The sequence below is a fragment of the Peromyscus californicus genome, unplaced genomic scaffold, assembly GCF_007827085.1.
Source record: "Peromyscus californicus insignis strain IS unplaced genomic scaffold, ASM782708v3 Scaffold_20__1_contigs__length_68692818, whole genome shotgun sequence".
NCBI lineage: Eukaryota > Metazoa > Chordata > Mammalia > Rodentia > Cricetidae > Peromyscus > Peromyscus californicus.
Window position 1 is genome coordinate 68,168,972 of NW_026294503.1, and position 27,981 is coordinate 68,196,952.

The window sequence follows — 27,981 nt, forward strand, 5'->3', positions numbered from 1 at the left end:
AACAGCCTCGGCTGAGGATTCCTTCTGGCCGAGTTTACAGGGCTTGGTACAGACTAAGATTCCCAGACTCTGCTGGCTTCACACGACCTCTTCCCAATCTCGTTTCCCGTCCTCCTCCTTGGGTGTCGGTCGGGCTTCCTCACCGTAAGACACACCTTCCAAACGAATCGCGCCCCCAAACAGCAAGCAAAGACAGTTTGAGTCCGGGGCGCCGAGGGCAGAACGAATCCAGACTTTATTGTCAAGGAGAGGGAAAGAGGGAGGGCGAAGGTGGGGGGCCGGGGTTGCTACATTGTCAAGCAGAAAGAGTCCATGGGGAGGGGAGGGCCAGTGGGGGCCGGTCCCCATCCCGGGTCGGCGCTGGAAGGGCTGACCACACGGAAACCACAGAAGGGACAGGTTGGGGGTCACGCCCCCGCCCGAGTTGTGCAGTGGAGGTGTCACGGGAGGGGCAGCCATGAGGTCTAGGGATTGGGATAGGGAGGCTACAGACGGCAAATCCTGCGGAAAGGGGTGGGGCGGGCGGGGGCGAGGCTTCTATTGCTTTTTGCTCACAGTTTTGCGGAAGGCGAGGCGGGGGTGGGCTTGGACTGGACACCCCTTGCCCCCCTTGGTACCCCTTGGGCGATGGGTGCTGGTGAAAAGAATGGAACCCGGACCGGGGAGGAAGGTGAGGAAGGTGAGGGTCTATGAGGGCATCTCCTTGGTCCCACCCAAGTGCCTGAGACGCCCCCAAGTGCTGCCCCCTGCAATGGGCCCTACTGGACCTGGGGATGGGGCATGGTGCGGGGCGGGCACAGTGAGGTTGCAGGCGGTAAAACCAAAGTGCTTACGAGGGACCCAGGATCCCGCCTGCCCCCCTCCCCCTGCGGAGGACGGGTTTGTTCACGGAAGCGCTTTAGTTTGGGGTAGGGGGGCCGGAGTCCCAGAGTCCGCTTATTGCCAAGAAAATCCATATTCTCCCCCCGGGCCCCGACCATGGCTTGTGAACCCCGTTTTGTGCTAGGTTTGGAGGGGAAGGGTTGGATGGACATGGCTTTTGGGAGGGGGTGTCTCCGAGGGGGCTCGGGGGTGAGACGGCCCCCCTCTTTTCTAGGGGAGAGGGAAGGACAGGGGGCGGGGTTCCCTGAGATCTGGGGTGTTCCCCCCCTTCTTAAGCCCCCCTCCCCCGCTACCCCTCCCCTTTCCTGGAACCCCGTACCTCGGGGTGGGGGGAAGGAGAGACCTTTCAGGGAGCGCCGGGAGGAGGGGCGGGCTGGGAGCCCGGAGGCCTGGGTCCCGGCTGGAGGTGGGGGATTTAGTGGGAGGGGTTCAGGGTTGAGGTCAGTAGGGGGAGAAAAGGATGGGTCCGTGCGCAGTTCGGATGGGTCCTGGGGCCGGGTGGAGTAGAGGATGTGTGATCGGTGGTCCCTGCAGAAGAGGTGCGGCTGGAGCTGGGCGCAGGGACAGCGGAGAGCCTGCTGCAGCGGCCATCACCGCAGCCACCGCCAGGGGGCTGGGGAGCAGGCCACCGGCCAGGGACTTGGGCAGCTCCTTGGAGAAAGTCAGTGTGCCCTGCAGCAGGCAAAGAGAGGGAGACAGAGGTCGGGCGAGTGGTCTGGCAAGCCCAGCCTCTGCCGGCTTGCCCAGATTCCTTTCCTACTCTCCTGGTCTTCCCATAGCCCAATTCCCCAGCATCCAGGCCTCACCGCCAGCTCCGCTGCGCCCCTAGGCTTCTTGTGACGGCTCAGTAGAGGATTGGGCTTCCCGGCCACGCCATCTCGGTGCCTCCTGCTGGAGATGTGCTGTGGTACAGTGGGTAGTGGGGCTGTGAGCTTTTAGCAAAAAGTAACCCCCAGAGGCAGGGCCACAGCTAAGCACCCGGACATACTTCCTTTTGAGTGGCCCTTACCCAAGCTCCCTTCCCTTCAGTGGGTCAAGTTCCTCAGATACCCTGGGATGGGTGTAGGACTCACCTGTTTCAGCTGGACCTCCGAATTGACCTTGACATTGCAAATCTCACAGTGGAAGGTTCGGTCCTGGGAAGGAGCCTCTGGTTCCCCAGGAGTGGGAGGCCCCAGTCGAGGGTAAGCTTTGATGGGCCCCAGCCCACTTCGGGCCTCCAAAATTGTCTTGTGCTTAGTACCTGGCCCACGGAGGAAGAAGAGGAGGGCAGATAAAAATTCTATAGGCCTACCAGGCCTCAAATGCCCACCACCTTCCCAGTTAGAATGTGTGAATGAATGAGGCAAGTGTGGGATTTTTTGGAGCCCTTTGGGACCCTCCCAAGCACAGGGGGGTCTGGGGAAAGGGGAAGGTGAATGAGGAAGCAAGAGACTAAGAAATAGGGGAAATGGCTGGGAAAGGAGACTGGTTGGCGGCAGAGGACCCAGCTAGGCTAGAAGGCGAGGGAGGCAGGATGCAGAGGGGTGGGAGTAGGCTGAGGACAGGAGACTGGTTGGCGGTAGAGGACCCATACCTTTGTTATGTGCCTCGAGCTGGGATAGGGAGTTCACAGCCACCTTGCACAGTGCACAGTAGAGCAGACGCTTAGCCTTCTCCTCTTCTTCCTTGCTACCCCCAGGCAGGGAAGCCGGGGCTGGAGTTCCCCCTTCGCCCTTGGTTACACCCTGTCCAGACTCTGGAACACTGGGAGGGGATGGGGAGCCAGGCTGTTTCTCTGGGGATCCTGGAGCTGGACCCAGGCCATTCTCCATGGAAACTGTTTGGTAAGAAACATGGGGTCATCCCAAATGGCTCTTCATGTGCAGACCCACCCCCATTTCCTCGAGGGTAAGAGCCCAGGAGTCAGTCCCCACCCTGTTACAACAGCCGTGTTCTCATGCCCTGGGTCACAGCCAAATTCCATTCAGCTGCCACTGGCTGGATGTGTGATTGCAATGCCTGGCTTACTCCCCCAAAGCTGAGGATAGCCAAGGGGTAACCAGGCTACCTTTAGGATAAAGCTGGCAGCCTGCCCAGCCAGGGGGAAAGGCAGAGACCCAGGATTCACCCTACCATGCCTGCTGGCCAGCCTGAGTTTCCTGCCAGGACAATCCCTTCCCAAACCCCTCCCTGACCCTCAAGGAGAACACCAAGGAGCAACAGGAAGGGGCAGAACCAGGAGGAGGAGAAGTCAGGAGAGACAGATGTAAGCGTAGCAGAGGGAAGCAGAAACAAGAACCGGAGAGGGGAAGAAGCAGGAATCCAGGCTGCTCTATAATTCATGGCTCGATTAAAGATGCACCGGCCTTAGGCCTCTGCACTGGGTTCTCGCTTCTGCAGGGGAAACTCTAGCACTCCCACTCTTGCTCCAACAGCTGATCCAGTTTCCGGGTCATGGGGAGGGTTGTGGTGGAAGAATTCCTAACCCCTGTAGGTGTGTGCTTGTCCATTCTATGACCCATCCTTTGTGTCTCCTACTCATTCATGACATCTTCCATCTTCATTCCAAACCAGACAGCACATCCTCATCCCAAACTGGACAGGACATCATGGTTTACGAAAGCAGTGTGTACAATATCTACCCCATGTCCTCAGAAAGTGTGCAGGGACTAAATGAGGTGGTGTGTGTAAAGCATCTACAACAATAGTAGTCAAGAAATGTCACCATCACCTGCTCTGCCCATCCTTATTTTATAGAGGTGTTAATTCACTAAACTAAGATGATCAGACTCAGAAGCAGCCAGAGCACAGTTAGAAATCAGGCCTGGCCCCTACATCTTTGAATGCCAGAGGGTTGGTTGCATATGTGTATGTGCATGTGGCCACAGTGGAGACCTGGATCCCAAGCTGGTGATATAGACGCCTGTTTCTCATTATTTTTAGGGTGGGGCAAAAAAGACAGGCCAGAATAAGAGGAAATGAGGACAAGGGGAATGTTAGGTCTCTCTGGAGTTGGCCAGACTGATATCTGTGGTAATCCCAGGGTGGGGTGGCTGATATCTTTCTGTCCCTGGATTCCCTCTATCCCAGTTCCTTGGAAGTATGGTGGAGGATGGCCACCAGCCATTAGGGGAAAACAAATGTGAAGTTGCTTTTGGTAAAGCTGAAAAAGACCTCAAAGATTTTTAAGTTTTTCTTTCTTAACTTGGTTTCAAGAAGTTCACAGGTTCATCCAAGATCATTTAGGGAGTCTCGTATACATGGCCTCAATCTCCAGGGAAGCTGGTAGGTTCTGATGTCCCTATTCCCTTTGGCTAGCACAGAGGGGCTTCATCTGGATTAGACGGATGCCTCCCTGTTCCTGGGAAAGCTTGCCAGGCAGCCTCACCCTAGCCCCTCGCTGAGTCACTGGGCAGTGGAGAAGACAGACAGTAGGGACTCTGTTGAAAAGAGCTGAGGCAGGGGTGGGTGGGGTGACAGGATGGAATTTTGACATCACTATGCCTGGCTCCAGGACTCACCTTGGGTGTTATTGGGAGTGGGGACGGAGGGAGGAGAGGAGCAGAGGGGGAGTTCTGGGAACTGGGAAAGAACAGAAAGACAGATCAGTTGAGAAGTATGAGGGGGGTTCAGACACACCTGGACGAGGGGTTACACCATCCCCGCTTGGGGGGGTGCTGCCTGCTGGAGCTGGGTCTGCGGATTCCCGGACACTGGGCTCCCGGCCTCGGGTCTTGGCAGCCTCAATGCCTTTGACTCTTCGGGCATGGCGATTACCCTTGTAGTGTGCCTCAGCCTGGCTCTTCAAGGATGGAGGAAGAACACAGAGTCTGAGATGACATTTCGTCTACTATATCCTGCAGAGCTCCTTTAGGTCTCAGGGCGGCCTCAGCAGGCTGGAGTATGCTCTGCCTATACCCCTGCTGTGTAGAGCCCATGCTGACACACTGGTCATTGCTGTGACTCAGATGAGCTTCTCAAGCTTGAGTCCCTGGGAACCTGGACCCTGACCTAGTCCAGACTACACTTCACCACCACACCCAGGAACTGGCTGATGACTAGTCCTGAGTAGAGGAAAGAGATCCTCAAGCCTGCAAGAGAATACTGAACTGGGGAAAGGCAGGACACGCAACTAGTTGGCATTTCAGACACCAGGCCTAGAAGCCTGAGTTCTTCTTCTGCCTGCTCTGCGGTTTTCACTAGCTCTGTCCTGATACTCCTCCTAGGCCTCATTTTCCTGGAGCTTCCATGGACACCTTGGAGGACCCTGGCCTCCAGCCCAGCTCTGGAGACAGGGGACAGCAGCAGAGACAGCTGTCAAAACAGACACTCGATGGGGAGGAAGAAGGGGGAGCTGCCTGCTATTGGCTGTCTTTTTTTTTTTTTAAACTATTTTTATTTCAAAACTGTGGTTTTGCCTGCATGTCTGTCTGTCTGTTGGCTACCCTGGACCTGAAGTTACAGACAGTTGTGAGCTGCCATGTGGGTGCTGGAAATTGAACCTGGGTACCCTGGAAAGTTTCATAGCCAGTGCTCTTAACCACTGAGCCATCCCCCCAGCCCGTTATCAGCTTTCTATCCCTCCAATCTTGTTCCCTCCACCAGCAAATGGAGTCAGGGTTGGGAGAGAGGATGCTTGGAGTCTAAGCAAGGAGGCCAGATTCTAGTTTGGTTCTGGCTCTACCCAACCACTGCCTGCCCATCCCCTCCTCTCCCATTTGTGCCACAGCTAAGAATGTATAATCTTGAGGTCAAAAGGTCACCTAAACAGGGATAGAAATACAGGTGTGGATAGGCAGGAAAACAAGATTGACAGGAGTAGAGCCTTGGTGTACAGGGCCCAGCAGTATAGTGCCTGAGTATATGTGTACACGGGCTGCATAGATAAACAGTATGTTTTTTTTCCCCCTACTCAGCAGAATAAGACTTTGCTGTTTTTCTCCCAAAGCTTTAGGGCCTGCACCCTGCAAGGTCTGGACCTAAATAGACGTCCTGATGGGGCTTTAGAGGGAGGAAATCTGGAAGGATTCTCCTCAAGGGCAAAATCCCAGGAGGGTGTAGAGATCAGACTTGCAATGTGATTTGGAGGGAAGTTAGAAAGGACATATGGGAGGTTGGATGGAAGTGGGAAGGGTCGTTTAGCAGATGCCAAAGGGGACTTAGGCTCTGTGGAGAGCCAAAGAGGCCAAACTCAGCACTAAGGATGGAAGGTTAGAGGTCATTCATCTTCCCTACTCTTCTGTTTCTGAATAGGGAGTGCTTCAGCCCCAAGGGGCAAAGGGGCCAGCCAGCCTTGGAGGATTTGTCTACTTTCTGATAGAACACACAGCAATGTCCAGGTCTGGTGGCACAGGTTTGTAATCATAGCTACTTATGAGGCTGAGACAGGAGGATTGAAAGTTCAAGGCCTATCTAGGCCAGAGTAAACTAGATCGAACCTGGGAAACTTCTAAAGCCATGTCTCAAAATAAAAAACATAAAAAGGAGCCAGAAGCTGGTCTGGGTGTGGTGGCATATGCTAGTGAGATCCAGGACAGCCAGGACTATGTAGAGAGACATTGTCTCAAAAAAAAAAAAAGAAAGAAAGAAAGAAAAAGCTGGGCGGTGGTGGTGCACGCCTTTAATCCCAATACTTGGTAGGCAAAGGCAGGCAGATCTCTGTGAGTTAGAGGCCAGCCTTGTCTATAGAGTTAGTTCTAAGACTCCACAAAGGAACCTTGTATTAAAAAAGAAAAGAAAAGAAAAAGAAAAGGGTTGAGGACGCAGCTCAGTGGTATAGTACTTGTCTACTGTGTGCAAGGCCCTAAATTCAATCCCTACCACCACCAACACACACACACACACACACACACACACACACACACACACACACACACACACACACACAAGCAACCAAACCATAGCAACCACTTGTCTCAAGTGTCTTCCACTAACTCCTGCCCCCACCACAGGTCTCCCATTCTGTGTTCTCTCTCAACACCCCTTAGTCACTGCTCCTCACTCAAGCTCCCATGGCTGCCCCACCACTCACCAATAGGTAGCAGCTGGCCTTCTTACCTGAGAATTGAATCGGATTTGACAGACATTACAGGAAATGACCGGCCGCTTGGTCTTGAGCAAGGGTCCTCCAAATGTGTGTGAGAGCACAGCCTTCTGTACAGGGTCCATCTGTGGATGGTAGGTAGGGTGAGCTAGGAATCTGCCCAAACTCATCTATTAACCCTACTTCCCCACATCAGCTGAGCTGAGGTAAGCCAAGGTCCTTAAGCCCTCTGCCTCAGGCCTCAACATGCTTAAGGCTCTGAGCCCCAGTTTTCTGGTTCTCTCCAGACCAATCTTCACAGCCTTGGAAGGGACCTGAAGGACCCACTGCTCCCATTTCATAGGAACTAGAAGTGGTCTGTCCAAGGCCACACCATGAATTAACAGCAGAGCTGGAAGTTGGACCTGGTCTCTTACTCAGGTTCACCACACCTTCAGGGTTCAACTGTTACCTTGGCCTGTTTTCTACAGTGAGGCCAACCGTCAAAAGATATCCAGAACCTAAGTGTGTTAGGGTGACAAGTCGGGCAGTGGTGATGCATACCTTTAATCCCAGCACTCGGGAGGTACAGGCAGGCGGATCTCTGTGAGTTTGAGGCCAGCCTGGTCCACAGAGTGAGTTCCAGGACAGCTAGGGCTTTTTAGAGAAACCTTGTCTCAAAACAAACAAACGTCGCCGGGCGGTGGTGGCACATGCCTTTAATCCCAGCACTCGGGAGGCAGAGCCAGGCGGATCTCTGTGAGTTCGAGGCCAGCCTGGGCTACCAAGTGAGTCCCAGGAAAGGTTCAAAGCTACACAGAGAAACCCTGTCTCGAAAAACCAACCAACCAACCAAACAAACAAACAAAAAAATCAGAGGTTCTAGGGCTCCTGAGTCCTTTTAGCCCCACTCTGGGGTACAACTGTCTGCCAAATTCAGCTTTTGGTCCCAGGAGACAGATGTTTCTGGCTTCCTGTCTCTGGGCCCTGTCTCACCCACACTTAGGTTCTGGATATCTCTCAGCCTCTTTTTTCCTTCGGTTTTTCGAGACAGGTTTCTCTCAGTAGCCCTGGCTATCCTGGAGTTTGCTATCCTGAAGCTCACTCTGTAGACCAGGCTGGCCTCCAACTTATGGAGATAGGCTTCCCTCAGCCTCCCACGTGCTAGGAATAAAGGCGTGCAACACCTCCATCAGCTGGAGGTTCTGGATCTCTTTAAGTCAGCACCTTCTAACAGGAATACAAGAACTCAGGAGAGAATTGGTGGTTCTATCGGAGAACAGGGAAGAGGAGAATGGGAATAGCTCTGGTCTGAGTGTGCCAGAACCTTCTGAACCTTCTCTACCTGTCAGCATCAGCAGGACTTCAGGGCAGAGCTGATGAGCTTATAGGGATTGGGAACCCTCTCTGCTCACCCTGGGTCAGCATATGCCTTCGCAGTCTCCGGCCAAGAGCTCACATGAGGTGTGTAGATGGGGAGGACAGGGGCTTCTCTGAGGCCTTCTGCTATCAAGGGATACAGCTAGGGGCCCAGAGGCACACAGACAGCCTCCCCGAGCAGTCCTCCCCCTTCACCCTGGTGGCCAGGGAGGGATGAGACTGGAATGCAGCTAGGGCTAAAGAGACTAGGAATAGCCGGGAACTCTCAAAACAACTTAGGACTGAAACCTTATTTTCCAAGGGGAGAGGGCTGAGACATAGTTGCTGATGACTCAGGGGTCCTTAGCAACTCACTTAAGTCTCTCTGTGCTCAGGTTTTAGGGTTTTCCATGAGACAATGTGAGGGATAGAACAGGAGTCTCTCCAACTGCTTGGAGTTACTATCGGGAAGGGGTCCCATTGAACTGAGTGCTGACCTATGTCTGTCCCATTTTGGTAACAGTGGATGCTGAATTGAGTTCAGATAACCAGTGTGACAACTGTTTCACTGCTTGAAAGCCCCAGTCAAATACAGGAAAAAGTATGTGTGCGTGCATGAGCATTAGACAGGCTTCGATCGGTCTGTGCATGGGTGGAGTGTGAATGAGTGTCATGTACTGTGGATATCACTCGAAGATCAACATTTCTTCGTCGAGGGCTTTGCTGACACTGTGGATGGTCAGGTTGTGTAATCTTCAGCTCTGTGTTTATCTGTACAAATGCATGATATGTTTGGCAGAAAGAAAGACAGACCAAGTTGGAGACAGGCTTTAATCAGAGAGGGGAGACAGATTGCTGCTCTCAGCTTCTAGTCTCCACGCCTCAGTCCTTCCTTTTCAGAGACACCCCCACCCAGCTCTGCCCCAGGGTTCTCATGAGCCCTGGGCTTCCTCACATGCTGGGTGGGGAATGGGAATTCTGCCCAAACAGAAACCTAATATGGGCCAGGAAACCTAAGTCGTATGAAAACGGTAGGGAGAGAACAGGATGGAGAGGAGAGAGCAGTCTCCTGGTTCCGTCTGTACCATCGCCCCAGCCAGTTCCCAGGAAGGTCTGAGGGCCCAGGATCCCAAGGATGAGTTGTGAACTGACTACCCCAGTCTCTATCCCCTCACAGTCTAGGTTCCTGCCAGGTCCCTCTTCAGGGGTGAGAGGCTTGAGGAGGGAGCCCAGCCAGCCTGCCCCACCCTCTTTTCGAGGGACCGAGGAGACAGCTGACTGAAGGTGAGGGCTCAGGGCCCAGTCCCCAAGTAGGTGGAATGTGAGCCACTGAGGTGCTCCTCTAGACCAAGGTCAGGAGGCCCTGGTGACCTAGATGGAGGCTCCCTAGGGAAGGGTGGAGGTCAGCATCTCCCAAGGCCCATTTCATTCCAGAGACCCTTCCCTGGGATGCTGGCCTAGACACAGCCTGGCAAACTCTCCGGAGCAGTCCTCTCTCAACCTGCCCTCCGACAGAGGTGAAGGGGAATGGCTCCCTGAAACGAATCCGGCAAGGAGGGAAGGGCAAGGGGGAGCGAAATCAGATCAGGAGCAGGAGGGGGCCTGCTATGATTAGGCTTCCTCTCATTGCTCTTTATCGGATGGAACCCACTACTCCCTGTCCAACCACCCACATCCCTACCCCACCCATTGCTCAAAATAAGGCGACAAGGGAAAGGGGTGGAACGGCAGGGATGGGAAGACCCCAGCAGACAGGACTGACACGGGCCAGAGGGAGCTGAGGGTGTCCAAGGAGCAGGTGGGGAAGGGCTGCTGGGAGAGGGCAAGGCTGGAGCACAGAGGTCTGGGCAGCGTAGTGATCTGAGGGTAGGTGTAGGACCGACGGCAAGTCTGAGATTTGGGGGACTCCAAGGACCTGGGAAGCAGAGGTTAGCGTATCCAGCAAGGTGGCAGTAGTCGGGGGCGCCAGTTGGGCTCCAGAGATCGGTGAGGGCCGCGCCGCGTGGGGGATGGGCGACCGCCGAGGACTGGGCGAGAGAAGAGGTGGCCGGCCCCGCAGGGCGGGCGGGCGGGGATGGGGTGGGGGGGCGCTGCGGCAGCCGCGGAGGCGGGGAGGGAGGGGCCGGGTGGCTTACCCTGCGGGGCCCTGGAGGCCGCGGCTCCATGGCCCGGGACGGCAGACCCAGGCGGGGGCCGAGCCTGGCCGGCCGGGCGGCCCGGGGACGCGGCGCTCGTTGCCCGGGCGGCTCGGGGCTGTGAGGCCCGGCTGGTTGGGAGGAGGGGAGGCGGCGCCGGTCGGCCCGGAGCCCGCCCCGGAGGCGGGGCCGAGGGCGGGCCTGGACCGGGGGCGGGGACAGGGCACAGGAGAGGAAGGCCAGGGGGCTCCCGCGAAGAAAGCTGGGGATCGCGACTAGACACTACTTCCAGGAAAGGCCTTGTTCCGGCTCGGGGCCTCTCGGCCAAGCGGCAGGGGCATTGACCTGGTGACCTCGGCTACCAGCACTTGGGTTCCTTCCTGGGTCCAGTGACCGCCCCAGTCCTGTGCATGACCGTGTTTGTCTAGTTCAGACATCTATCTGCTTTTTCTTTCACCCCTTCCGCCCTGCTCCATGCTCCTTTGCAGACAGCTTTTCCTAAACAACCCTTTCCCAGCTTTCTCGGCGCACAGCCCCTGTGACCCCGCCTTTAACAAGTCACTTCTCTCACATGGGTGGGAAACCAAGCCCGGGTACCCAAGATTCTCAGCGACTTCTCTGGTTGGTGGAGCTTGGGGCTGCCAGAGCAGAAGTGACCTCAGAGTGGTGGACGTCGACCCTTAACCTCTTCCCACCTCCTCTCCTGGGTTCGCCACCTGCCCTAGCACCAGGTTCCCAGAGCTACGCTTCGTGCACTTGCTGCCCTCTGGTGGCTAAGTGCGACGACACCGAGAAGGCCAAAGAATCTCCACTGCCAGGACTCCTCATTTTCCTTGGACAAGGCAGGCCTCTGTCTCTGGGTCTCATATCCTAGCTCCCATCTCACCCAGAGCAGCGACCAGAGAGATAAGTGAAGCTGGGTGCTGGTTTGAGAAGGGCCGACTTTGGGAGACAGTGAAGGATGTCCAAGAACAGAAGCAAACAGTGAACTGAGCAGGGGGAGAATGAGGGAAGATAATAATGTGAAGTGTCTGAGGGGCAGAACTACCCATGTAGGAGAGAGAGAGGGAGAGAGGGAGAGAGAGAGAGAGAGAGAGAGAGAGAGAGAGAGAGAGAGAGAGAGAGACTCTGCCATAATTCCACCACCACCACCTACTGTCGATCGAGCCCTTGGAATGTGCCAGCTCTGCACTGGGCTCTTTGCTTGCATTATCTAATTTAATCATCACAACTGCGATTTGAAGTAAGTACTATTATTATCTTTACTTTGTAGATGAAGGAACTGAGGTTTAGAGAGGTTAGATAATTTGCCCAAGGTCATAAGCTAGTAAGTGGCTGAACTGGGATTTGAATTTAAACCTGGGCAGCCTGACTCCAAAGCCATGGACTTAGCTGCTGCACAGGCCTTCCGAAGGCGGGTGCGCAGCTTTTCTGCAGTCCTCATTCCTCTGCAGAATCTGAACTGTCACGCAGCCTGACATTCTCCCTTGTCCTCTCCACCTCTACAGAGCAGACTTCCCTCCCAGCCCCTCCAGCTGCTGGCTCCTGTACCTTTGGCCAGAGTGGCCTCCTGTTCCTACCTACCCAATTCAGCTTATTTTCTAGGGCTGTGGCCTTAGTCATCCCACCTTCCCTTTCTTTTCTTTAAATAATGGTAGCATTAACTAGTGACTAGGCAGCAAAAGTTTGGTTGAGCACTAGCCCTGTGCTAGGCATTATTATTTTGTAATACAACTCCACACAGCCTTGTGAATTAGTACAATTACTGCTCCCCACCATGTTTTGTTTGTTGGACAGTCTTACTATGTAGTGAAATCTGTCCTTGAACTTATGATCCTCCTTAGGTAGACCAGACTGGCCTCGAACTCACAGAGATCCACCTGCCTATACCTCCCTAGTGTTGGAGTGTTGGGACTAAAGGTATGCACTACCACCGCCTGCCTCAGCCTTTTAAGTGCTGGGATTACAGGCATGTGCTGCCATGCCTCACCAATATCTCATTTTATAGTTGGCAAATTTAAGGTTTAGGATGGTTAAACAACTTGCCTAAGGGTGTAAAGCCAGGAGTTTGCAACATTAATTTATATCCTGGAAGTCAGATGCTCAGGATGGTGCTGCTTGCCGCCCTGCTGCTGTGGCTTTCATGCTGTGGCTTTATTAACTATAATTTATTTACTCACTCCTTTTGAGGTATTGGGGCTTGAACTCATGATCTCACACATATCAGTGCCCTACCACTGAACTATATCCCCAGGTTTCTCTCTTTCTTTGTTTATGACAAAGTTTTACTTTAGTTCAGGCTAGCCTAGAAATCACCATGTAGCCCAGGCTGGCTTGAAATTCATGGTGACCCTCTTGCTTCAGCATCCTTAGTGCTGAACCACCACACCTGGTTCCAAACATAGGAACATATCTTGACTAGTTCTCTGGTTTGCACTTGAAAAGTGTGTGTGTGTGTATACAGATGGCTCATTGGTTAAATTTCCCTGCTGCTGAGGCTGATGATCTAAGTTCAGTTCCTAGGACCTATACAGCAGAGGGAGAAAACTCAGTGGAAGGAAGAGAACTGATTCCCACAAGTTGTTCTCTGACTCCCACATGCCTGCATGGCATGTATATACACATCCCTACCCCTCACCCTCACAATAAAAATAAATAAATAAGATGTAATCCTGGTATGGTAGTGCACACCTTTAATCCCAGTACTCAGGAGGGAGAGGCAGGTGGTCCCTGTGTGTTTGAGGCCAGTCTGGTCTACACAGTAAGTTCCAGACCAGTTAGGTCTATACAGTGAGACCTGTCTAGATAAAGTGATAGACAGACAGATGGATAATTTAATAAAAAGAAGAAAGCTTGCATGCCTGTAATCCAAGCACTTAGAAGACTGAAATGCAAGGATCTTTGTGAGTTGGAGGCCAGTCTGGGGTACATAGAGAGAACTTGTCTCAAAAAAACAAAAACAAAACAAAAGCCAAAAACAGAGAGAGGGCGGGCAGCAGTGAGACCCCTTAGATGGTATGAGCACTTCGTTATGCAAATCTGAGGATCATTGTTCAATCCATGGAACCCACCATGGAAGAAGGAGAGAACCAGTTTCCAGGAGCTGGCCTCTGGCCTTTATCACATGCTGTAGTGTGTGTGTACACATGTACACAATAATAATAATACGTTTTAAACACCAAACATCAACAAAATATGCTTGATAGAACAAAAACATTCAAAATGCAAAAGAGTATAAAGTTGGCTCTCCTTATTCTGAGGTCTAAGCCTGTGGCTTCAACTGATGGTGTGCTAAGAATGTTTGAAAAAATCATGCCTGTATTAAGCATGTTCAAATTTTCCCTTAATGATTTTTAAATTTTATTTATTTATTCTTCTCATATATTACATCCTGACTGCAGACTTTAGTATTTTTTTATTGCATGTATTTACTTGTGTGTATGGGAGGGAGACCTTGGTGTACACGTTCATGCCACAGTGTGCTTGTGAGGGTCACAGGGCAACCTTCAAGAATCAGTTCTCTTTTATTATGTGGGTCTGAGAGGTCAAACTCAAGTCCTCACATTTGGCAGTAAGCACCTTCATCCATGGAGTCATCTTGCTATCCCCAGACTTTTTTCCTTGTCATTATTCCTAAAACAATACATTTGTAATGTGTACTATAAATAACCAGATGCAATTTAATGTATAGCAGATATGTAGGTTATTTGCAAATATCAGATTACTTTATACAAGGGACTTAAACATCTACAGACTTATCACTCCTGGAATCCTGGATCCAGCAATCATGAATGACAAAAGATGATTAAATAATAAAAAGTACATCTAGGGTTCGGGGCAGTGGTGGCGCACACATTTAATCTCAGGAAGCAAAGGCAGGTGGATATCTGGGAGTTTGAGGCCAACCTGGTCTACAGAGCAAGTTCCAGGACAGCCAGGACTGTTTGTTACACAGAGAACCCTGTCTCAAAACAAAAGTCTTGGGCTCCAGAGATGGCTCAGCAGGTGGAGGCACTTGCCAGCAGGCCTGACCACCTGAGTTTGATCCCTGTATCCCACAAGATGGCAGGAGAGAATCAACTCCTGATTTTTCTTCTGACTTTCACACTTGTACCTGCACTCACATACACAAATAAAATAATATGACCAATAAAATATTTTAAAATATTTATTTTCATCTTATGTGTTATAAAGGTTTTATCTGCACAATTGTCTGTGCACTGTGTGTATGCCTGATACCCATGGAGGTCAGAAGAGGGCACCAAAGTCCATGGAACTGGAGTTATAGATGGTTGTGAGTGGGTAACCAAATGGGTCTCTACAAGAACAAGTGCTCTTAACCACTCAGCATCTCCTTGAATAAATATTTAAAACACAAAACAACAGTATAAAAACACCTCAGAGCCAGGTGAGACAATGCACACCTTTAATCTCAGCACTTGGGAAGCAGAGGTAGATGGATCTTTGTGAGTTCTAGACCAGCCTAGTCTGTATAGTGAGTTCCAGGCCACTTGGGGCTATATAGTTAGACCTTGTCTCAAACAAACAAATAAAACAAAATAAAAACAACACAAAAACAACCCTGCATCTCAGTCTGGAGAGAAGACTCAGCAGTTAAGAGTATGTGGGGTTCTGCCAGAATACCTGAGGGCTCTGATCCCAGCACCTACGTCGAGTGGCTCACAACAGCTTGTAACTCCAATTCCACGAGGCTCTGATGCCTCTGGCCTCCTTAGGCACCTGCACTCACATATACATGCCCACATACTGGTACATATATAAACATAATTTTTAAAAATAAAAGTAAGTCTTTAAAAAACCCATATCTCTGTTTCCTAACTATAAATTCTCCTTCCCCCACAGAGTGGCATCATCTGTAATTTCTTGGGTGTCCATCTTGTGAACATCCAAGCGCCCACATATAAATATCCCCCCCTTCAGTTTTATAAACAGAACCTGCTATTTTATAACTTGCACTTTCGCTTTTTTAAAAATTACATTTTAATTTGTGTTATCTGTGGATGTATGTGTACTGGAATCAGTTCTCTCCTTCCACCATGTGGGTCCCTGGGGTAGAACTCAGGTCATAGGTTTCATGAAAAGCAGCTTTACCCACTAAGCTATCTTACCCCCATTCCCTCCTCACTTTCTCTCAACAGAGTTTCACTCTGTAGCCCAGGCTGGCCTTGAACACTTGTGACCTTTCTTAGTTGCTGTTTGTTTGTTTTTAATGACTCCAGTCTCATGTCCCAACTTCTTGAGTAGCTGGCATTATAGGCCAGTGCTACCAGGCCGGCTTTAAGTTTTTTATTATCACATGTGTTGGTCGAAGGATAACTTTGTGTACTTGGTTCTCTCCTTCCACCTTTATGTAGGTTCTAGGGATTGAACTCAGGTCTCCGGGTTTACATGGAGAGTGCCTCAGACCCGCTGAGCAGTCCCACCCCTAGGTTTTATTTTTAGATCGTCTTGATAGATAGCTGAGGTGTGCCTGGAACCTATGACCCTCCTGCTTCTGTCTCCCGAGTTCTACCGTTACAGATGTAACCACCATGCCTACTCTGTTATTATTATTAGTTTTCTTTTTAATGTAGTGCTGAGGATTGGACCCAGGACCTCAAGCACCACAGACAGAAGCTCTACTTTTGAGGGGACCTAGAGAGATGGTTTAGCAGTTGAGTACCTGATGCTTTTCCAGAGGCCCCACCTGAGTTCCTGAGTTCCATTCCCACCACCCGTGTGAGGTAATACCAACTCTCGTCTCCACAGATACCTGCACTCATGCACACATACCCACTGTGTACACAGACACACAACTAAACTATTTTTTAAAGAGTTCTACTTCTGAGCTACAGCCTCAGCTTGCTATGGTCACACCTTTAACTAGCTCCTCTAGAAGCAGTAACACCATGGAACTGTTGGGACAGCAAAATGGCTGTGTGAATGAAAGTGCTTGTCATCAAGCCTAACGGCCCGAGTTCCAGCCCCCAAACTGGATGGGGTGGCAGGAATACACCTGTAATCCCAACCCCAGAGAGGCAGAGGCAAAAACCCAAAGAACAAACAAGCTAACAAATAAACAAGAAAATTTACATGACTGGACTAAGGATGAGTCTCAGATGAGTCGTTTAGCCCTTTTGTTTCTTCATCTGTAGACGGGGACAATACTGAGGCTGCCGAGACTGAGAAGAATGTGAGGTTAGACAGAGGACAGCGTTCCCTGCCCTTGAGCTCGAATGACACCAGCTCACTTGTACTTTCCCGAAGTTCTTCTCTAGCTCTTGTTCATGTGATTTGATTCAAACCGGAATGTTCTTATGGCTACTTCCCTTCATTTATCTTATTTTGTTCGATTTTATGTGTATGAAGTGTTTTCCTGGGATATTCCATTTTTTTTGTTTTGTTTTGTGTTTTTTTTAATACTTTATTTAACTTTATCTTATGTGAATTGGTGTGAGGGTGTCAGATTCCCTGGAACTGGAGTTACAGACAGTTGTGAGCTGCCATGTGGGAGCTGGGAATTGAACCTGGGTTCTCTGGAAGAACAGCCTGTTTTGTTTTGTTTTGTTTTGTTTTGTTTTGTTTTGTTATGTGAGACAGGGTCTCTCTATGCAGCCCTGGCTGTCCTAGAACTCACTCTGCAGATTTTTGAACTCACAGAGATCTGTCTGCCTCTGCCTCTCCAGTCCTAAGATTAAAGGCGTGCGCTGCCAAGCCTGGTTTTGTATGAAGTGTTTTGTCTGTATGTTTGTGTGTGCACCACATTCACGCCTGGTGCCCTCAGAAGCCAGAAGAGGGTACCAGATCCCCTGGGACTGGAGTTACAGATTTACAGATGGTTGTGAGCTGTCATGAGGGTGCTGGGAGTCAAACCCAAGTCCTTTGGAGGAATAGCTGAGCTCTCCAGCCCTTCTCCAAGGCCACTTTTACAACCCCATGAATATGCTGTGTGTTTTGACACATGTCTGAAATCCCAGTACTTGGGAGGCTGAGACAGAATCCCTAAGAGTTTGGAGCTAGTCTGGGCTACACAACAAGATCTTATTTCAAAAAATAAAACCAGGGGTTGGGGATTTAGCTCAGTGGTAGAGCGCTTGCCTAGCAAGCACAAGGCCCTGGGTTCAGTCCTCAGCTCTGAAAAAAAAAATAAAAAATAAAATAAAATAAAACCAAACAATACAGAATAAAAACTACTAATGATTCTTCAGAGTCCAAATCCTAAGTCCTTGTTCCAGCTAGGTTAAGTCTTTTCTTCTCCTTTCCTTTATCCTGCTTAACCCCAGCTGGCCCCCTAGGTTCCCCTACAACAGCAAGTTTTTCTTTCTTTGTTTCTTTTTCTTTTTTGAGACAGGGTTTCTCTGTGTAATAGCCCTGCCTGTCCTAGAACTCACTCTGTAGACCAGGTTGGCCTCCAACTCAGAGATCCGCCTGTCTTTTCCTCCTGAGTGCTGGGATTAAAGGCGTGCGCCACCACCAGCAAGTTTTTTTTTTTTTTTTTTTTTTTTGATATCCCTTGAGCTCCAATGCAAACTAAATGCTTTGAACACAGCTCTTCATCAGGTTATAGTTAATTTGCTAGTCTTCCTGATAAACAATGAGCTCCCTAAGGGCAGTGACCAACTGATTCCTATGCCTCAACACTGGGTGCAGTTATGAGAATATATGTTCAGCATTGTGTTTTTACTAAGTTGCTTTAAAAATAATATATATTTTTTTCTGTGCAGGGAATTGAATATAGGGCCTTACTCACGCTAGGCAAGTTCTTTACCACTGAGCTGTATTTTAAGTGCTTTCACCCACTTTTTTTGAGGCTGGGTCTCATGAAATTCAAACTTGCTATGTGGCTGGAAATAACCTTAAACTCCTCATCTTCTTACTTCTACCTTCTGAGTGCTGGGGTTACAGGTGTGCACCACTACACCCAGCTGAAATCGCCTCTTTATTAGTGTTTCTGTGACAATATTTGTTTATTTATTTTCTAAAGATTTAATTATCATGTATACAGTGTTCTGCCTGCATGTATTCCTGCATGCCAGAAGAGAGCACTAGATCTCATTATAGATGGTTGTGAGCCACCCTATGGTTGCTGGGAATTGAACTCAGGACCTCTAGAAGAACAGCCAGTGTTTTTAACCTCTGAGCTATCTCTCTAGCCCAAGAATTTATTTTATGTGTATGAGTGCTCTATCGACTTTATGTCAGAAGAGGGCATCAGATCCCACTATAGATGATTGTGAGCCACTGTGCAGTTGCTGGGAATTGAACTCAGGAGCTCTGGAAGAGCAGTTAGTGCTCTTAACCACTGAGCCATCTCTACAGCCTGTGACAAATTTATAAATTCCCTTCTGCTTTGCTGCATACATGCTTCTCTCCCCTTGGATATAAGGTCACTAAGATAGACCTGTCTTCAGCTTACCCTCCTGTTAGCATGGGTCTAGGACAATGCCATTCTTACAGTCAGTGCTAGGTTCCCTCATCTGTAGAACGAGGCTGGTAACAATAGCCACCCCAAAGGATTCTGTAAAGGTTAAGATGTGACAAACACTTTGTAAAAGTCAGAGTGCAATGCAAATTCTGGTTTATGTTTCTGGAAGAAGTTTGGGGGTTGCAGCTATAGGCTAACTCCCTCTCTTCCCCCTCCCTCCCCCTCCCTCTCTCTCCCTCCTCTCTTTTTCCCTCTCTATCTCTGTCTCTTTTTTAAGGACTTATGTATGCCAGGCTGAGGATGATCTTGAATTTCTAAACCTCCTGAGTGCAGGTATGCCCCATCACACCTCATTTATGTAGTATTAAGCATCAGATTCAGGGCTTGTTGGAATTACATTTCGGGCACATACTGTGTCAACCAATGTCTACCAATTACTAAACCCTCAGCTTCTGCCGTCCCATTTGTCAAACAGAAATACTAGTGTCTACTTTGCTAGATTGTCTCTTTTGGGGTGATTTCTTCCTCTCAGTCACAGAGGCCTGAGCCCTGGTCTCATCCTTAGCTTACCCTTCCTCCTCTCCCCTATCCCCTCAACACTACTTGGTTACCATGGCGGATCAGTATTTCCTTGAAAACACCTCACCAGTCTTTCCTTCCTCTCTTTCCCATTCTTACTGCCCATTTAGGCTTGTAAGTCCAGACAGCCTCCTCCAGCTTTTGAACCCTTCATTGGCTACCACAGTCATCTTCCCCAAACACAACTCTTACTGAGGCATTTCCCTGTCAAAGAATGGACAGTAGTTCTCTGTTTCTTTTCCTATTAATTATTGATGACTTTTGCCACCCCTTCAAGTTCTGTAACAAACTGATCCTACCCACCCAGCTGTGTGCTCTAGAGAGCTGGGGATGGTCCAGTGAGTAAAAGAGTAGCTGTGTAAGCCTGATGATCTGAGCTCGATCCCCAGGACCCGCACAAAAAGCTAGATGCCATGGCATGCATCTACAACCCTAGCACTCTTATGGTGAGATGGGAAGTAGAGGAGAATAGGTTGAAAGCTGACAGGCTAACTAGCTTGGAGTACACAGCATGGCAGAAACACTGTCCTCCACACTCGTGCAAGTGCATGTGTTGTGTGCACCTGCACACAGGCATACAGACATACAGGACACATCAAAGGGGAAACCCATAGCTGTGCTAGCCTTCTCGTCCCTTCCCTCTTCCCCAACCCAGTGTCCTTGGCTATTTTACTCCTGACAGCATTACCACTTAGGCTTCCTTACTCTCTGTATGGCTGAGCACTTCACAGAGGGATGAGTGGGACAGGGCAATGTCTGGGTGACAGGGAGGGCTCAGCAAATACTCTGTTGTTGTTGCAGTTACTATAGCACCAGAGAGCCAGCAAAGGCATGCCATCAGTGATTAGACATGAGGAACACAGGGTCACAGGAAGTGAGGATGAGTTAGGCCTACAAGAAAAGTACAGTGGTAGACCGGGAGTGGGGGGTTCAGGGTCATGGGCGGGGGAGAGGCAAATGGACTATACTCACTGTGCTGTAGTTGCTGAAGAGGCCCAGGGTTGGGGCTGGCTCCAGTGGAAAGGGCAGGATCTGCTTGAGGTCCATCGGGGGCTGCATGATGGGGGGCTGCCGGAGCAGAGGGAGGGGCCCTGCCCGGCTCAGGCTGCCTGAAGGGCAGAGAGAACGAACATTCTGTGGGGTAGGAAGACTGAAGCTTGGAAGCCTCACCCAAGTTCATAGTACTACTCCCTAGATGAGGCTCCTATACTCAAAAGTGTGCCCCCAGAGTGTGAACCATACACATACTTCCCCTGCTGCTCAAGGAGCAGACCCTCTGTGGGCCTAGGGACACAGGCTGGTCTTCCCTTCTGGGTGGTTTTCACTTCCCCCTTCTGCAGCCTCCTTCCCTAAGCCCTTCAGGCTTTTGACAGACCCAAGAAAAGCCTAGACCTCCTCTGCAGACAGCCTGCCCCTGGACCAAAGCCCCAACTCCTCTCTCTGTCTAGAGTTCCCTGGGTATATGAAGGCTTGTTGCATCCCCAGAACAGATTCAAGTGGGTGACTTATCCCACTGTCCAGAGGGGGACATCGGGGGGCTGCTGCATCTGGCTCCCTAAGTTATGATGCAGTTCAGGTTATAATTCTTGAGTAATTGTCACCATCTCTGGGTACCATTTACTCAAAGCTCTTCTGTAGCCCCCTCAGTCCTATCAGACTCATTAGTCTGACCGGGCAGGCTCAGTTCCAGCTCTGCAAGAGGAACCTCGGTCAAAGCCTCTGGGAGAGGAGGGCCTGCATGTGACCCCAAGGGGAAATGAAAGTCCAGCTAGCCATTCAGTAGCACCCCGAAACCTCTTCCCCCTGGAGTCCTGAAAGAGGCTTTACCAGGTTCCAAAGGACCCAGCTCAAAGGTACACAGGACCCTCTGGGTTTCTGCTGGCCCAGCTACCTTCTGAAGAGGTCTTTGTCCACCAGCTGGGCAGTTCCTGCTGCCCTCCACCACTCCAGCACCCCTGCCAGCAGCAGGGGTTTCTGGAACAAAGGCCAGACCAAGAGACTGCATGCCTGGCCCTGGACCTCCCTTGACCTTCCTAGGGTAATGGGTCCCCAGGATCGTTTCTTGTTCCCTCCATAAAGACACCCCTGTCATACCTTCAGAAGCTGGTACTTGCTGCCCCCAGGCAGTGGCCTGGCCCTGGCCCCCTAGGGGCCTGGGCCTGACAGTGTCCCCTTCCCTTGGTTCTGCCCTCTGCCCCCTTCCTTTGCCATCCCCCTCCCCCAGCCCAGTCAGTAGAATCAGCCAATCAGAGTCCTGGAAAAGTGGGGCAGAGGGGAGGGCGGGGGAGCAGGGATTAGGGGAATCTGAAGCGAGAGGGAGGGGGTGGGGAGGGCTCAGGCACAGCTGGGGGTGGAGAATGAGGTCCAGAAAGGTCTGGAGGGGTCTGTCTCTTCCACTCAATGCCAAGACTGGAGGCCACTGTGCCAGAGGCAGACAGGGGTCAAAGCTGCTGGGAGCTTGGTTTCCAAATTCTAAGGCCTGAAGAAGATGTTTACCTTTGGCCTTTGAACTGTTAGGGTTCTGAATGCTGTCCATTTCTTCTTCTGGTACTTTACATTTGGAATGCTCGTGTGTGTGTGTGTGTGTGTGTGTGTGTGTGTGTGTGTGTGTGTGTGTGTGTGTGTGTAGAAGAGAGAGAGAGAGAGAGAATATACATGAGAAACAGTGGCAGAAGCAGGAATAGGTGACTAGAAAAGGGACAGATACAGAAAAGAAAAGGCTAAGGGTTAGAAAGTGGGAAAGGGGTTTAAAACCAGCAGGACACTGCTGACAGGCAGCATGCAGAGCTAGATGAGGACAGGAAGACCCTGGAGCAGAGAACATAGGTGAGAAAGATGAAGGTGAAGACAGGGACAGACAGACTGATCATCTCTTCTTCCTGGTCTGTCTCTTAGGCCTCTCCCCTCTGCCCCACCCCTCCTTACTGCCTGGCACACCAGGGCAGCCTTAACGAGCCTCAGGAATGGTGAGAGAAACCCGAGTGCTCACCGTGTCCCCCGTTCCCACTCCCAGCAGCTGGTTTGGGGCTGGCACTTCCACACCAGGGCACCATGTACTACGGCTTGGCTCCTTGACCTTGTCCCTGGCTGTCAACTCTCTAGGATCCCACTCCCAAAATCCAATTTAGAGGAGAGAGATGAGTTCCAGAAAAAGCCACAGAGAAACATTGAAAGAACCACTATGTACCAGGTAATGAGCAGGAGTCTTATCACATGTAAGCTTGGAGAAATAGCAGTTTGGGAGATGGCTGTGATTCTATGAAGTAGCCAGTATTGTTTCTCCCATTCGGCATGTGAGGAGACTGGGACTCAGAGAGGTTAAAAAACTTGGCTGATGTCACACAGCCTTAAGTATCGGGGCTGAGAGTCAAATCAAGATCTGTCGCACTCTAGCAAATTCTTCCTCTGCTACATTGCTCCCAGAGGGCTCTCATTTAACGCTGAATCGGAGAGCTGAGCACAGACTTGCATCTGGTTTAAGCAGAGAATGGGGAAAGCAATTCCTTGCTTTTCCTGGGTGTGGAGTCCTCATTTAGCTTTAGAAGAGGAGAGATGGAGGAGAAGAGACAGAAGCCACTCAGCTCCCTGTAGCCTGGAACTGATGTGGAACAGGGCTGGGGTGGGAAGTGGGACAAGGGGTGAGCTGAGGGCAAAGTGAGGGGAGGGAGAGAGGTGGGCAACTAGTGAGGGGCTGTCCCCAAGCTCTCATGGCTCTTCCACTCTGAAACCTGAGGTGGGAGAGGGGCAGATGGCAGCTTAAGAATTGGGTGAGCAGAAAAAGGGCTCTTTGGGGCTGAGACTCAGTGGTAGAGAGAGCACTTGCCTAGCCTGTGGGAGGCTCTTGGTTCAATTTCTGGCGCCTCACTGCCCTCCTACTCTAAAAAAGCTCCATGGTTCTTGGTTTCGAGGCTCAGGTACATCCACCCTTTTCTAAGAAAAATAGTTGCCACTTTTTGAAGCTTATTCTTTTCTTTCTTTGTTTCTTTCTCGTTTTTTTGTCTGTTTTTTTGAGGCAGGGTTTCTCTGTGTAGCCCTGGCTGTCCTGGAACTCACTCTGTAGACCAGGCTGGTTTCGAATTCACAGAGACCTGCCTACCTCTGCCTCTGGAGTGCTGGGATTAAAGGTGTGCACCACCACTGCCCAGTTTATCTTTCTTTTTTCTTTTCTTTCTTTCTTTCTTTCTTTCTTTCTTTCTTTCTTTCTTTCTTTCTTTCTTTCTTTCTTTCTTCCTTCCTTCCTTCCTTCCTTCCTTTCTCTCTCTCTCTCTCTCTCTTTCTTTCTTTCTTTCTTTCTTTTTTTTTTAAAGGCTGTCCTGGCACCTGCTATGCAGACATACAGACCAGGCTAGCCCTCCAACTCACAGAGATCTTCCTGCCTCTGCCTTCCCAGTGCTGGGATTTAAGGTGTACACTACCACAACTGGCAATTAAAAAATTACTTATTTTTATTTTTATGTGTATGAGTGTTTTGCCTGCATGTATCAAAGTGCACTGTGTGTGTACCTGGTGCCCTCAGAGGCCAGAAGAGGGTGCTTGATCCCCTGGAACTGGAGTTAACTGTTGGCTGTGAGCCACCACATAGGTACTGAAACCCAACTCAAGTCCTCTGCGAGAGCAGCAAGCGCTGTTAACTGCTGAGCCGTCTCTCCAGCCCCCTGAGGCTTATTCATTGACCGGGCCTCATATGCACAATTTCCCATGAGATGGTTTCACTGTGCTAACTGGGTGAGTAGTAGCTGGCTTCTCTGACTGGCTCACTCTCATTTCTCATCTGTCAAACTAGAACAACAGTACCTGCCTCCGAGAGTTGATGACAAGATTGAACGAGTCTGTGTAAAGTGCTGGCACGACATACTGAGCACTCAATAATGTTTGCTGAATAAATGAATTCTTTTATGATAAATGATGACAGTTGGTTCAGATAGGGGGTGTTAGTAGACCAAGGTCACACAGCAAGTGGGGAATTTGAACAAGTTTCGCCTCCCAGTAAGGTTTTCAAATATTATGCTTTTCTGGGTAGACTGGAGAAGAAAAGGAAGACGAAGGAGGAGGAGGAGGAAGGGGTGGGGAGGAACAAGTCCAAGGCTTTTGTCATGCTGCAGGAAGGTTGGAGGAAGAGAAGGAGAGCAAATTGTGTGTATGTGTATTCGTGAGGTGTGTGGCACCCAGGTTAGGCAGGGTTGGGAGGAGTTAGGGTCGGGCTGGGGCAGGCTACTCTGGAGGGAAGCTTATTAGTGTAATTACCTCCAGCAGACATAGCCCCACCCCGCTCCGTGGGGGATTGTTACATGTTCTATTTAAGACAGCTTCCAAGGCACTATAGAGGGTGAGCTTGCAGACCCTTGGGCGGCATCCATCTGTCCATCCCCAAACCCTGTTTAGTCCTGGGGACTTTGCTTGCTGTACCCAGCTTCCTGCATCTCAGTGAGGGCTGCTCTTTCCCCTCCTCTCCTAAAAGGTCTGGCCAGGTCCTGAGCCATGGCTCCTGGGCTTTCTTGGGTGGGCTGGGAAGGTCTGGTGTAGAGAATGGGAACAGTCCGGGTGAGTCTGCCATGAACTGAGCTGTCTCCGGGAGTGGCCCATCTGGGTAGGGCAGGATCAGGGAAGGTTTTAGGGTAGGGCTGTGATTTAGTGGCTGTCTCACAAGAATGCCACTGAAATCGGAGGGGTTTTGGGGTTAGGACCGTGGGTGATCAGGGCCCCATGCTGGTGAAAGGTACACCATGGGGCTAAGATGGGAATCAGCCTCTGAGGCCAAAGGGGAGATTGGGATTTCATCTTTAACTACCTCTTCTCCTTCAGGCCTTTTAGTTTCTTTCCCAGAAATGCCTAAAATCAGGGTCAGGCTAGCAGGGGAAGCACTGAACTCTTGTATCTTATCCTTTTGCTCAAGTCCAATGAATCTGTCCCCTCTGCCTCAATTCGTTCATCCCGGCAGAAGACAGGCTGAGGGCTGGAAAGGCTTTGAAGTCAAAGATGAAAGAGACAAGGGGATGATTATGCACAACTAAAAACACCAGCCCTAATAACCTCAGGGTATATGTGGGTGGGGGTGGGACCTTGAGGGAGGTGGTGCCTAGGATGGGAGGGGCTGACTGCAGACCTTTGGGAAATCTTCCTAACCTGAACAGAAGAGCCTCCTTCCCTCTCCAGGTTCCTGCCCCTCACTAAACCAGGGACTTATTTGCAAAGGACAGTGGCAGCCTAGAGAATCTGAACTCGGAACCGCCATCTTGAACTTTGAGGCCCTGATTTTTTTTTTTTTTCCCCAAGACAAGCTCTGGCTGTCCTGGAACTCACTCCGAAGACCAGGCTGGCCTCGAATTTACAAAGATTCAACTGTCTCTACCCACCCCCAGCCCCCAGCTGAGTGCTGGGATTAAAGGCGTGTGCCACCAGTGCCCTGATTCTTATGTGTGTTTTAATTTTGTTTTGAGGCAGGTTCTCACTCTGTAGGCCAGGCTGGCCTTAAACTCACTCTTTAGCCCAGGCTGTCCTCAACTCCCAATAACCTCTCTCTTCCCTCAGTCTGCTGGGATTATAGGCACAAACCACCACATTCAGATGAACTGGGAAGGGATGCCTTGTAAAGAACTCAGACCCAAATACCCTAGTATGGTTCTAAAGGTGGGTCTTGAGTCCTGGCAAGCAGTTTCTCCACTCTCTTCTTCCTTAAAGCAGGTTGGGATGTAATGGGGGTGGGGGTGAGGGTGGGGGTGGGGGTGGAGAGGCTAAGGTGTATGGTGCACTACTAGGCTCCCACCCCTCTGTGGACTTGGCACCAGGAAGGACTTAATTATAGCGTCCTCCAGGGAGATGGTGGAGGCCAGTTGGTGGCAGGGTCCAATGTCAGAGAATTTGGACTCAGTCTTCTTGTGGCAGGATGTTGGCAGGGTTTTTCCAGGTCTCTGACACCTAGTTCTCTGGGGCCTCCTGACTAGGGCAAACAAGGCTTAGTCTTGGCTGTTCTGGGCAAGCAGGATGCTGCCTCTTCAGCTGGCCCAGGGTACAGCTAGGACACAGGGATCACACATGCTGGCAGAATATGGAGCCTGTGTGTTAGGGTCCTGAGTTTGAACTGTGTTGGGGTGTCCTCTGGAGTTGGGACAGTATTCACAGAAGGACAGGGCACCTGCTAGAGACAACCTTGGAGAGGAGGTCGGTGACAGACATGCATGCCTTGGTTCTCTCATTCATTTAAATAGCTGTGATGGATGGCCAGTTGCAGGGGGTAAGGTATAAAAGTCATGAAAGAATGAGACCACACAGCAGTTAGATGGAGGAAGGAGGGTAGAGTGGGAAAAGGCCCTCGTGAAGTTAGTGGGGGTACACAGTCAAAGGAAAGGAAAAGAGACAGGAAGAGGGCCTTGGGTGAGGGATGAGAGCCAGGGATAGCGCAGCCCTCCGGCATCAGCATAGAGCCAGGTGTCCTCGGTGGGGGCAGGGAGACCACAGGTGTCTGAGAGTGGTAGGGGGGCTCCACCATAAACAGGGCCCTGGAGCCGGCCTAGCCAGGGTGGAGGTCAGAGGTCAGAGCAGGCCCTGCGCTGCTGTGGCGGCAGGGTTGTGGGCAGGGGCTGCTGCAGAGCCCGGAGTACAGCTAGGCCCTCTCCTCCCCCATCCCTGGGGCTCCCTTCCCGATGTAGGTCATGAAGATGGGGTGGCCAAGGCTGACGGACTGGCTGTCAGAGCCCAGCGGGACTTCCCTTCCCCCACTCTGACTTTCCTTCGTCCCTCGGTCTCCTGTAGCCCCCGACCCAGGTCTGGGGTGGAAGGGAAGAAGAGGGGGAGAAGGGCCCAGGCAGCCGGCGGAGGGAAAGAGGGGCAGGTCCCGGCGTGTCGGGGCAGGATGGCTGCGGAGACAGGATCTAAGCCGCAAGAGCCTGGGATGGACAGTTTCCCACCCGCTCTTTCACCCAGCCCCTTATCTTCACCCGTCATGTTCCCACCTCCCACCACACTCACCTCGAAGCTACACCCAGCATCTTCTCCCTCCACCCCCCACTTCCTCCTTTCCTTCTTATCCTGGGCCCAGAAGGCTGTCGGAGTGCCAAAGCCAAGGGTGGGGGAAGGCGCTGGGGGTGACGGGTCAGAACCTTTACCTCAACTCCACCAGGCCAGGACCAGCCCCCTCCCCTAGTCTCTCGTACACTGTCTTATAATATTCATGAGCCTCATGAATACGCAATGTTCTCATTATGGGGCGGGGGTCTCACTTTCTCGGCTTTCCTTTTGCCCCTCCCTAGATTACCAGGAGAAGCAGCAGCTAGGGGAGGAGGGGAAGAGGGGACCCCAGATGTGCAGCCAGATGAGGGGGGAGGGGGAACGAGTGGCAGACCGGCGGCCGCAGTCACCGCCGTGCCGAGTGGGGGGGGAGGTGACCCAGTGAGAAGGAACCAGATACCCGGAGCCCAGAGTCGCGGAGACCACTCACCGAGGATCATGCTGGGGACCCAGGCGCCCGGGGTTCCGCGTCGTTCTGTCCCGGGGGCCGTTCTGGCCGGACTGGGGGTACGGGGGGGGGAGGAGTCGGGGAGGAGCAGGGCGGGCCGAGGCGGAGCGGGGGCGGGGCCCACAGCAGGTGAAGACCGGAGGGG

The 27,981-nt window shown here is 51.2% G+C and overlaps 1 protein-coding gene across 2 annotated transcripts; it reads right to left on the reverse strand.

Moving 5' to 3' along the window:
- Positions 1-210: 210 nt before the first annotated feature.
- On the reverse strand, positions 211-27,944 carry Znf385a (zinc finger protein 385A). Of its 2 annotated transcripts, none has more exons than XM_052749187.1 (8): positions 27,819-27,944; positions 20,357-20,493; positions 6,922-7,032; positions 4,504-4,666; positions 2,459-2,701; positions 1,956-2,125; positions 1,689-1,784; positions 211-1,554 (listed from the first exon to the last, which is right to left on the reverse strand). In XM_052749187.1, the coding sequence occupies exons 1-8, from the start codon at positions 27,826-27,828 to the stop codon at positions 1,324-1,326; spliced, it is 1,161 nt and encodes a 386-aa protein (XP_052605147.1). In that variant the 5' UTR covers positions 27,829-27,944; the 3' UTR covers positions 211-1,323. The 2 variants fall into 2 exon arrangements, with proteins under 2 accessions (XP_052605147.1, XP_052605146.1); XM_052749186.1 differs by lacking the exon at positions 27,819-27,944 and adding an exon at positions 21,479-21,597.
- Between the last annotated feature and the right edge of the window lie 37 nt (positions 27,945-27,981).

Coding starts and splice junctions, on each gene's coding strand:
- Znf385a (XM_052749187.1), bottom strand. Junction 7,033..20,356: donor TCTTCAGCAACTACAGCACA/GTGAGTATAGTC, acceptor TACCATCCACAG/ATGGACCCTGTACAGAAGGC. Junction 2,702..4,503: donor TGGTGTAACCCCTCGTCCAG/GTGTGTCTGAAC, acceptor CTTACCAAACAG/TTTCCATGGAGAATGGCCTG.